This window comes from Carcharodon carcharias, chromosome 3, assembly GCF_017639515.1.
Source record: "Carcharodon carcharias isolate sCarCar2 chromosome 3, sCarCar2.pri, whole genome shotgun sequence".
NCBI classification, from domain to species: domain Eukaryota; kingdom Metazoa; phylum Chordata; class Chondrichthyes; order Lamniformes; family Lamnidae; genus Carcharodon; species Carcharodon carcharias.
The window spans coordinates 25,759,869-25,771,900 of NC_054469.1; the positions used below are offsets into that span (position 1 = coordinate 25,759,869).

A 12,032-nucleotide genomic window follows, 5' to 3' on the forward strand; every position below is an offset into this window, starting at 1 on the left:
CAGGTCAGTCATGATCTTATTGAATGGCGGAGCAGGCTCGAGGGGCTGAGTAGCCTACTCCTGCTCCTAATTCAAATATTTGTATATTCGCCTCCGCAAGCATTTAGTCGCTGCAGGCAGGAATAACTGGTGTCAAGTCTGAAAGATCCTCCACCTGCAGGACCATTTAGATATTTTGCAAATCATAGCCCATACAACGTGTTTGCATACAGCAAGCAACCTCACAGTAGCAATGCCTCCCTGCATGTTCTCTCCCATGCCGACCAGGACGGTGTGAAATGCTCTTCCCCAGGGATTGCAATAGGAGATCCACTTCAGCAAGGCAGCCTGGATGGAGATGACAGCTATGGGGTCTAGCCATGAACTTGGGTGCAGTGCCGCAAAAGAATGAATAACCTCCTCCAAACAGCCAAGCTAAGTGGATCATGAAAGTATCAAGTAAAGGGATTTTGCAAGTTGAGAGAAAGGCCAGTCTTGGAATTGCACAGTGGTCATCAGTACCACACAGAATCAAAGAATGGTTCCAACACAGAAGGTAGCCAATCGGCCCGTTGTGTGTGTGCTGGCTCTGAAGCAGCAATTCACCTAGTGGCACTCCCCTGCCTTTTCCCTGTAGCACTGCTAATTTTATCTGAATTTTCCCTTTTCAGATAATCATCCAATTCCTTTTTCAAAGCCTCCATTGACTCTGCCTCCATCACACATTCAGGCAGTGCATTCCAGATCTTAAATATCAGCTGCGTGAAGATGATTTTTAGGTCTCCGTTGCTTCTTTTACCAATTACCTTAAATCTGTGCCTTCTGATTCGCGATCCTTCCACCAATAGGAACAGTTTCTCCGTATTTACCCTGTCCAGATCCCTCGTGATTTTGAATATCTCTATCAGATCCCATCTCAACCTTCTCTCTTCCAAAGAGAACAGTTCCAACTTCTCCAATCTTTATCCATAACTGCAGTTCCTCATCCCTGAAACCACTCTTGTGAATCTTTTCTGCATCCTCTCTAATGCCTTCACATCCTTCATAAAGAGTGTTTCCCAGAACTGGAAGCAGTGTTTCAGTTGAGGCCGAACCAGTGTTTTATACATAGCAAACAAGGCCAGGCCATGTGACAGTTGTGCCTGATAAGGCGACTGGGTACTGTAAAGGGTTAATAGTTATGTTAATGAGACTTTGATGTTAATGATGGTGTATGCATGACATCAAGAGTCAGATGACCAAGAGGCTCCAAGAGGGCAAGACACAAAATAGACTGCATCAAGAAAACCATGTACTTGCCATTAGGTCTTGTAAATTGTTCTTAATAAATAGTTTCAAGAAAAACTATGTAACGTCTATCTCAAATCACTCATAAAATGATAAAAAAAACCTCATCGAAGCATGGTGACAACATTAACATGGTGGCAGTACTGGAGACAGCAGTTTAAGACACTGAGGCCACAGATTGGTAACCCACACGTGAAGACTTTGGAATGCTTGATCTCACAAAGAAGGACAAATCCGAAACCTACTTTGGTAGGGGACAATGAGCTGCACATGCTGTCGACAGCCCTTCAGACTTTTCAACACATCAAGGGTCCGCAGCAAGGACAACAAAAAGAGCTCTGGAAAAGACAGTTCGAAAGGTCCCGAATAGCGTCGAGTTTACAAGAAAAGGTACAAAAACACCAAGTCTGTACCCTTTAGTATGCAATTGGGTCCATAGCTGATGATGTCCTGGTGCGACAAGGAGTCTAGAAGACCTTGGCGTCCTATGAGGAGGTTATGAGAGCCTTCAATAATTACTTCAGCCCTAGTCATTGAAAGGGTGAGATTTAACCAGAGAAGCCAAAGGCCAAGAAAATCCACTGATTCATTCATTAATGACTTGTATCGACTGGCTAGTAGTTACGGCTATGGAGCTTTAAAGCATGAGTTAATTAGTGGCCGCATCATGGTCAGCATGCTCGACAACTCACTGTTGGACCTTTTGCAAACCAAAGAGGATTTAACACTAGAAAAGGATAAACAGCCTGCAATGCAGGCGGAACTGTGACAGCAGAATCAGGGTGTCCTTCGGGGAGACGTTGAGGTTCGGGATGGGTCTATCCAGTAAGTAGACCCAAAGACAGGAGCCTTGCCCATCGAAAAGCCACTGAAAAAGCCCGCCAAAACCGCCCAAGGGGCAGGGAGAACTCTTCCACCTATTTTAAAATGTTCCAGATGCAGTGATGAAGATTGTCCTGCAGGGGAAGCTGAATAATTGTTCTGTGGCAAGGCCAGACATTTTAAACAATTCTGCAGATCTAAAACACAATCTAAAAGAAAAAAGCTGAAACAACTTTCCAACCAGTTTGTAGTCCAGGAAATTTGGAGATACAGCATTCCAACCAGAAGATTTCCTAGGAAAAATCAAAAGTTCCGATAAGCAATTTTGGTCTGTAGAATTGCGAGTCCAAGTATACAAAACAGAATTTGAACTGGGCACCAAGACAAGGGTCAGTGTCTTCTTGGGAAATTTAGACTGGCTTCAGAGCTGGCTTAAGGAAGTAGAAATCCAACTAAATTAAATCTAACTTAAAGCTACAAGTACCTAGAGACCAACATCAAAGTGAAGGATCAGTGCACTATAACCTTTAGGCACGAAGATATAGAAATTGATGAAATCCTTTAGATTTACAGAACCCGCAAATTTCTCTGCTCAGCAGAACAGCATAGTCTTGGTCTTCTACAAAATGTTAATGGCATACCAGTAGAGGATATCAGAGTCATGCTCAGGGATGAAGTTCCAAAGTTGTTTCGAGGACCAGCAGACATCAAACTTAGAGGAAATTGAAGAAGATTCATTACACAGTAAGCTGCTCTCTATTACAGAAACACCATTCAGCGGACTACAAGAGGAGATTGCAGATTTCTCACTTCTCTTTGAAGACAGGCTAGAAGAGGCAGAAACAGGATGCACTGTACAGGACGGTGACCACCTGCTAGAGGAGCTTCTAGACATTGGTTGGTTCATTCCGGTGTTCAGAGCTCAAGCAAATGAAGCCTCTGCATGAGCAGATGATCTTTTGGAAGAAAGGGTCCTAGATCTTTCTACACTCCTTGACTCCACTGCCAAAGCCTCTGAAGTCTTTCTTGCCTTTTTGAGGAGAATCATCCTTTCACTGAAGAAGGTAATAAAAAGGCGAATTAGTCTACCTATTCCACTGAACCTGACAATTCCTTGTAGCCAGCAGAAAGCTTTCCAGGGAGAATGAGATGCTTAACTCCAAGTTGGATCAAACCATTGGAGGAAGTTCAGAGCTTATTAATTTGTTCCAACGTAATCTGCAGCTCAGACTTGGATCTCATCAGCAAGTCATGGATATACTCAAATCTTCTTTCAGTAAAGCAGCAAAGACCCAAACTACAGAGCTTCTACAGCTGAAGAGTACTATGCAGGAACTTCCTATAGATCCTGGTCCAGAGGTCCTTTCCAATGTTGATGATGGTGCAATCCTACGTTCTCATGCTAACACCGTGATCCCATTGTCTACGGTGGAGCAGTCTCACGCTGAAGCATAAAAATGATACCTCAATCTACAGAAAGTAAAATTCCTACCCTAAGAGTTATACTTTAATTGTATCTTGAAATGTCTTCAGGATGTTCTTCATCCTTTTCATCTACCAGATTCGTTCATGACTCAGGAATTGAATACCTCTCTCGTATCACACTAGCAGAGAATGACACAGCTGCAAAGTTCTGTGCTGTAACGATTCTGTGATTCTTCACAGGAGTTGAAAGTGCTTCATTTGCTCAAGCCAGTGCTTTCATCTTTCCCCAGTGTGCAACACAGAAGTGGATTAGAGAGAAAATGAAAGTTTGCATTCCTTTTCAAAGGACTGTGATCATCCAAGTCCTGAAGATTTCTCTCTTGAATCAGTTTTTCCTTGATTGGTTTTCACAGTCTTTATAGGTGGTGGGAATGTAATGAGACAATGATGTTAATGATGATGCAAGCATGACATCAAGAGTCAGTTGACCAAGATGCTCCAAGAGAGCAAGATACAGAACAGACTGTATCCAGAAAACTGTGTTACCATGAGGTCTTATAAATAGAACTTAATAAATAGTTTCAAGGAAAACAGGCTATCTCAAGTCACTCATAGAATAAGCAAAACCTCATCAAAGCATGGTGGCAACACAAAACAGGTACCAGTTAGAATGTGTGGCCAGTATGTGGCATGGGGCTGCATGGAGACAAGGGGATTAGTTGTCTCTTGACATGCCACTATTTTTTGATATATTGCCCATCCCTAATTGGACTTGACAAGGTGATGGTGAGTTGCCTTCTTGAACCGCTGCAGTATGTTGTGTAGGTTCTTATTATGTGATGTTAAAGGAGAGAGTTCCAGGATTTTGACCCAGTGACAGTGAAGGAGTGGCGATATATTTCAAAGTCAGGATGGTGAGTGACTTGGAGGGGAACTACCAGTTGGTGCTGTTCCCATGTGTCTTCTGCCCTTGTCCTTGTAGATGGTAGTGGCCGTGGGTTTGGAAGGTGCTGTCTAAGGAGGTTTGGTGAGTTCCTGCAGTGCATCTTGTAGATAGTACACACTGCTGCCACTGTGCATCAGTGGTGGAGGGAGCGAATGTTTGTCAATGAGGTGCCAATCAAGTGGGCTGCTTTGTTCTGGATGGTGACAAGCTTCTTGAATACTCATCCTGGCAAGTGGGGAGTATTCCAGCAGACTCCTAACTTGTGCCTTGTAGATAATGGACAGGCTTGGGGGAGTCAGGAGGTAAGTTACTCGTTACACAATTCCTAACCTCTGACCTGCTCTTGGACTTATTTGTCCAGTTCAGTTTCTGGTCAATGGTAACTCTCCAGAATGTTGATGCTGATTATTAAGGAAGTAGCAATGGGGTATTTGGAATGTCAAAATGCAATCCATCAGAATCAGCATGGCTTTATAAAGAAAAGAGTTGACGTTTCGAGTCCTCATGACCCTTTCACAGAACTGAGCGAATATAAGGAGAGGGGTGAAATATAATATTTCCAAGTCAGGATATCAATATAAATATACATAATATAAATCTATATTTCACCTTTCTCCTTATATTCGCTCAGTTATGTGGAAGGGTCATGAGGACTCGAAACATCAACTCTTTTCTTCTCCGCCGATGCTGCCAGACCTGCTGAGTTTTTCCAGGTACTTCTGTTTTTGTTTTGGATTTCCAGCATCCGCAGTTTTTTGTTTTTATGGCTTTATGAAGAGTAAATTGTGTTTAACTAATTTGCTAGAGCTCTTTGAAGATGTGACAAGCAAAGTGGATAATGGGTATCCTGTAGATGTACTATATCTGGACTTCCAGAAGGCCTTGATAAGGTGCCGCACAAAAGATTAATACACAAGATAAGATCACACAGATTTAGGGGTAATATATTAGCTTGGATAGAGGATTGGCTAACCAACAGAAAGCAGAGAGTCAGGATAAATGGGTCTTTTTCTGGGTGGCAAGCTGTAACTAGTGGGACGCCACAGGGTTCGGTCCTTGGGCCCCAACTATTCACAATCTATATTAATGACCTGAATTCAGGGTTAGAAGGTACTATAGCCAAATTTGCAGGTGACGCCAAAATAGGTGGGAAAGTAAGTTGCAATGAAGAAATAAGAAATTTACAAATGGATATGGACAGGTTAGGTGAATGGGCCAAAATTTGGCAGATGAAGTTTAACGTGGTTAAGTGTGAGGTTATCCATTTTGGTCGGAAGGATAAAAAGGCGACTTATTATTTAAATGGAGAGAAACTTCAGAACGATTCAGTATAAAGGGATCTGGATGTCCTCATGCATGAATCGCTGAAAGCTGGTATGCAGGTACAGCAGATAATAAGGAAGGCAAATGGAATGTTGGCATTTATTGCTAAAGGAATAGAATATAAAAATAGGGAAGTGTTGTTGCAACTGTACAAGGCATTGGTGAGACCGCACCTGGAGTACTGTGCAAAGTTTTGGTCCCCTCACTTGAGGAAGGATGTAGTTGCACTGGAGGTGATTCAAAGGAGGTTCACTAGATTGATTCCAGAGATTTGGGCTTGTCCTATGAGGAGAAATTGAGCAGTTTAAGCCTATCTCCGCTACAGTTTAGAAGCATGAGAGGAGTTCTAATTTAGGTATATAAGATGCTAAAGGGGATAGACAAAGTAGACATGGAGCAGGTGTTTCCCCTTGTGGGGCATTCTAGAATGAGAGGCCATAGTTTTAGGCTAAGGGGTGGTAGATTTAAATCAGAGATGAGGGGGAATTACTTTTCTCAAAAGGTCGTGAATCTGTGGAATTCACTAAGAGTGCAATGGATGCGGGAACGCTGAATAAATTTAAGGAGGAGATAGGCAGATTTTTAATTAGTAATGGGTTGAAAGGTTATGGGGAGAGGGCAGGAAATTGGAGCTGAGGCCAAAATGAGATCAGCCATGATCATATTGAAAGGTAGGGCAGGCTAGAGGGGCTGAATTGCCTACTCCTGCTCCTAGTTCTTATGTTCTTATGATAATGGGGGATTCAGCAATGGTAATGCCATTGAATGTTAAGGGACGATGGTTAGATTCTCTCCTGTTGGAGATGGCACTTGCGTGGCACAAAAGTTATTTGCCACTTGTCAGCCCAAGCCTGGATATTGTCCAGGTCTTCCTGTATTTGGACATGGACTGCTTCAGTATCGGAGAAGTCATGAATGGTGCTGAACATTGTACAGTCATCCCACCTCTGACCTTATGATGGAAGGAAGATCATTGATGAAGCAGCTGAAGATGGTTGGGCGTTGGACACTACCCTGAGGAAATCCTGAAGTGATATCCTGGAACTAAGTTGACTGACCTCCAACAGCCATAACCATCTTCCTTTGTGCTAGATATGATTCTAACCAGCGGAGAGTTTCCCCCTGATTCCCACTGACTCCTGTTTTGCTAGGGCTCCTTGATGCCAGACTTGGTCAAATGCTACCTTGATGTCAAGGGCAGTCACTCTCACCTCACCATTCTCCATTTTGTCATGCACGATAAGGAGAGCTTCAATGCCAGGGAGAGGGCCAATACCAGAGAAGGAGAGGCCGCCCTCAAAGTGCTAACACCTTATGAACAGAAAGCCTTGGAGATTGCGGGCAAGCAGGTTGGCCGGCCAATTGCAGACAGCGAGGCTGGACTAACCAGCCAGCAGAGTGAGAATGTCTCCAACCTGGTGCCGAGACATCGACACATGAAAGACATGTGAAATTGTGGTTTCTTGATAGACTGAGCCTCTCCTTAATGTCTCCACTGCATGTCATCATCTTAGGCAAGTAAATGCCAAAGTCCATAAAGAAACCGATGTGAGTCTATACATCATATCATGGGCATTGCTATTTTCCAGGTCTATCTGATGAAGTTAACCTGTTAAAGACCACGGAGACTTCATCTAATGTACCAAGACCTAATTTTGGTGACAGCTCCTAACTTGGCCCAGGAATCAAATTGATTTTTTGGATTATTCGTATTTGTCATTTAACATCAGCCCTGCTTCTTCCAGGCGCTCTAAAACTGCTATGCGTCTCTTGTCAGGTTCATCCACCACTACACCATGAACCAATACATCGTCCACGTGGTAAATGAGCCCCTTAAGAGCTTGTAAAATGGCTGAAATTGTACATTGGAATATGTCTGGTGCCGACATGATTCCAAACGGCAGGCGGTTAAAGCAGAATATGCCAAAGGGGGTAATAAATGTTGTCAGCAGCCTGGACTCTTCATCAAGAGTGAGTTGCCAAAAGCCTCTGTTTGCATCCAGTTTTGAAAACACAGTGCTCTTCATGAGTTTAGTCAGGCTTTCATCCACTGAGGGCATGGGGTATACTTCTCTGGCTACGGCTTTATTGAGCCGTGTCTGGTCAACGCAGCTACAGAGGGTACCATTCAGTTGGTTGTGTGACTACTTCATGAGTGGGTGTGCGAACTTACGTGGTGTGAACAGGCACACAGGTTTAGCATCCTCTTTCAGTGTGATCGTGAATGCATTTTTCAATTGCTCCAGTCCTGTGAAGTTTCAGGAACTTACTTGGAGCCAGGCTCTTGGCGGCTGGCCTAGTCAGTCTTCTGTCACAGGTTAACTTCAACACAAGTTTTGCAGCTTAGTAATGAACAGCCCTGGTTGTGGGTCACAAGGAGAGTCTCACAGAATGTTTTACTCTTGCATCTCAGTGTCAGCTGCAGGGTCTCTTTCACCAGGAGCTTTAAGACTACTGGCCCATATAAGGGAGTCGTGGGCAGTGTCAGTCACTGAGTCACCAGCCACAGTTCTTTGTCCAACAGGACTGTTACGCTGGCTCCTGTGCTAATTTAAAATTTGTTAAATACCATTCCAAAATGAAAAATCAAGTTCTTTGACCTCACCAAAGAAGCATGGTTGTGTGTCTTCCAGGCTTGTAGTGTCGGCCTCCTGGATAATCTTTGAGCGTTCTGTGCATTTCAGAGCTTTTGCCTTGCACAGTTTTCAATCCTGTTGCACTGGAAGCACTGGGCAGAACTTGCAGGACATTGATCATGCCTGTGGGGGTGCTTCGCTACACAGCATTGGCATTGTTGCTCTGCTGCTCAGTTCAGGTATTACTTTCCCTGACTTAGAATGTCCCTCTGTCTTTATTGCTTAATGAACTGGACTGTGGGTTGGCACCACAATTTATTCACTCCCCTTTAAATGATGCTGCGCTGCTCACGAAGTTCTGCCTATCTGGTTTGCCTTTTCCAGGGTTAGATTTTCCTTTGCTTGCAGGTCAGACAGTGTGCTATCTGCTACTCCTACCACTATGATGAGTTCAGGTAATGGGATATGGGGATAGTGGCCATGATCGTATTGAATGGTGAAGCAGGCTTAGAAATGCAGAATGGCCTATTTCTGCTCCTATGTTCCTAGATTTTAAATCTCCGTACTCGCAACTTTCTGCCATCCTGTACAGATCATGATGAATGAATCAATAGGTGCTCCCGGCTGTTGGACCCTCTTATTGGGTTTAGCTCTTTTGAGTGTTTTATTGCTTCTTAGATTAAAATAATTGTCAAATGATTTTAGTGCCGATTCAAATTATGTGGATGAATCATTAATTGCCTGTCCTGCAATAATGTTGTCTGCAATCGGACCTCCCAAGTAAAGCAGGGTGTTCTGCTTCTGACTTCATATTCAACCCTGAAGTGATACTGTATCTTAAGAATTTTTTCCTCCAAAGTCGTCAATTCTGAAATTGAACTGAGCCTTGGATTAGTCCAAATTAACTTCGAAGTGTAGAATTCTGATACACTTTTAAAATTTTGAACATGGATGTTCTGCTTTAAGAGCTGTCTCAATTTCAAGACGGCGTCACCATTCACTCGGAAAAAAGGGATTTCCCACACTTGCCAGTTTTAGCGGGCTCTATAACAATGGGCAGAATCATCCATGCCCGCTGGCGTCGGGTGTGCTCAGGGGCATGAACAGACAATATGGCAAGAAGGCCAAAAATCGGTTTCACAATAACGTGAAACCAGTTTGTGATCATCTGCTCAGCCCATTGGTGACAGGCTGCATTTCCCACCATCGGACGACAGGAACATCATTGCAATAAATCTGCATATCATTATACGACCAGCCCACCGGAATCATCCTCCCTCCCGCTGGATCTGTAATTCACAAAAACATATATCAGGCACGTACTTGGCATGCTCACTTTAAGGGAAACTCCCAAGCCGGATTAGTGATGTTGCTGCCCATCCTGCGACCAGAGGGTGGGTGGAAAATATCCAGAAGGCACTCGAGTTATGCATCACTGAACCTGGGGTCTGCAGTCTTCTTGCCTTTCAAAGCCATGTCTTCCGTGCAGCAGTCATGGGCTGGAAGCACTGAGAGGTGTGCGCACGGCTGCACTTTAAATATGGTGCCCAGCGTGATGAAGCAGCGAGATGATGGTGTGACAGATGAATGAGAGCCCACCTGCCATGGAAACGGTGTGTTTCCTGGGAAACCATAATTAATGCGGCGGGTTTGGTACGATATGGTGTGAAAAGCCACCATAGCAGCCGGCAAGTAAAACACTGTTTTACCCACCCATTCCCACACTTAGTGCAAATCTGGTGCGATTCCGTCCAATGGCGATAAAGCTCAACTTGAAAAAACATTTTAATGACAGTTGTCTGGATCGGTTGCCTTCAGACTTCTCTTGTTTAGCGTTTAAATTTTTGTTTTGACTCATGAGTCTGTCAAATTTGGGCTTCTGCTTGCTTTTTACCAAGCTGAACAGTCACGATGTTCCCGAAATATTTAATTAATTCTTTTTCTTTTTGGATGAGCTTGGATGCCATGTGTTTAGGCTCTGCCTTTGGAACCATGGGTTTAACGACAGGTTTCTTTCAAACTGCACTTCTGATACCAAATTACTTTAAAGGTTTCTCAGGACTTGCTGCAGCCTGAAATTTTAAAACATTTAGCTCACCCTTATAAGTTATGCCAACTCTACACTCTAAAGCTGGACTTCCAAAGGAGATTCAATGGACTCTTCTGCTGTAGTAAGGAATTTTAAATCTCTGCCTTCAGCTTTCAAGCCATTCTTTGAAGCTTTTTCCTAGCAATTTTTCCTCTGCGCCTCTGCTTCTGGAGCTTCTTTTCAGATCAGAACTCTTTGTTGAATTTTTCTCAATCTTCCAGCATTTTGGTTTGTCTCTGCATTTTAGCAAGGTTCTGGGTTTTTCTACAAGCTGCCAGCTTGTTGGGCGGTGTTGGTTACAACTCAGTAGGTTTGATGACGTCTTGCAGGTTAACTGTAAGTCTTTATTAACCACTAGAACTATTTACAAATATACAGTGAAGGATACAAGCTAGGAGCTGTCTCCATGTTTAGGTCTGCATGCAGCTCTGTCCAATATCACAATGACCCTGGGTGCAAGTCACGTGCCTCTTATATCACTGTGTGGGCGGTACTGTACTCAGTCCCACATTAAGTCTATATGTGCCAGACCCTTATACTACACATCCAGCCTCCATTCCCATTCCCATTTTGTGGTGAAAATCCTGCCCAGTTTCCTGGTGGCCATTGGGCAAGATAAGGAGGAAATGGTGCTCTGCAGCAAATTACAGTTCCCCTTGCCACCATTATAAAACAAAGACATGGCACTTGATCTTCAGCAGAGTAATATTAGCACCTCTAAGGCGTACTACTGGGATGAGGATTTAATGGTAGAGATTCCTGTCAATTTTCTTCCAAAAGAGAATGCTGAAGGAAAATCCAGTTTACTGGCTTTAGATAATCAAACATAGCACAAACTGCAAAGAAATGAAAAGCACAGCTGGCCAAGAAGGGGACCCAGAGAAACAGGCCAGCGAATAGTGAACCTTCTCAAACCACTGTCTTCTTCTGCAGCAAATGTAGCAGAGACTGCTGCTCCTAAGCCACACCAGGTGATGCTTAACACACAGTTGACCACTACCAAAATCATCGTATTACGAGATGGAAGGCTGCTACTGTGCAAGGTATCATACTTACTTTCAACATTCAATTTTGCTTTTGTCTTTTCATGAAGTGTTTCACAGGAGTAATTTCCACGGTCAGCAAAGCTCACATTTTTAATGGTAAGGGTCTGCTTGTTTTCATCGACCTTAATATCTATTTTTCCATCAGGCTGAATGATGATATTATTTTTCATCCATTTAACTTCACCACAAGGTTTGGAGAGTTCCACTTCCAAAATGGCTGTATCTTTTTCTTCAACTGTCAGGTTCCCCAATTTCTTTGTAAACAAGGCTGGAGCTTCTATAATAGAATTTCAATAGAAATTAACATTATTGTAACTTTAAAAAACATGCACTTAGTTTTAAACCAACTAGCTTTTACTCTAGCCATGCCAGCCCAAATGTTTTGGGGCACACGGAAACAAAGGGTTCATACCATGTGACTAAGTGGCAAGTCCCAAGGCTCCACAAATATGGAGTCTTGAACCTCATTATAATGGAGCGAGAGCAGCATCAGAACCCACTGCCGAAGATAGATGGAAAATCTGGTGTAATAAGGGTAT

At 43.4% G+C, this 12,032-nt stretch overlaps 1 protein-coding gene across 6 annotated transcripts in view; it reads right to left on the reverse strand.

The window, feature by feature from the left end:
• Positions 1-12,032, reverse strand: part of obscnb (obscurin, cytoskeletal calmodulin and titin-interacting RhoGEF b) — a 625,157-nt gene that overhangs the window by 487,897 nt on the left and 125,228 nt on the right. For all 6 annotated transcript variants that reach the window (XM_041184481.1, XM_041184479.1, XM_041184482.1 and 3 more), the window contains one exon: positions 11,504-11,770. In XM_041184481.1, the coding sequence (XP_041040415.1) occupies positions 11,504-11,770 (267 nt within the window). The remainder of the gene's footprint in view (positions 1-11,503; positions 11,771-12,032) is intronic.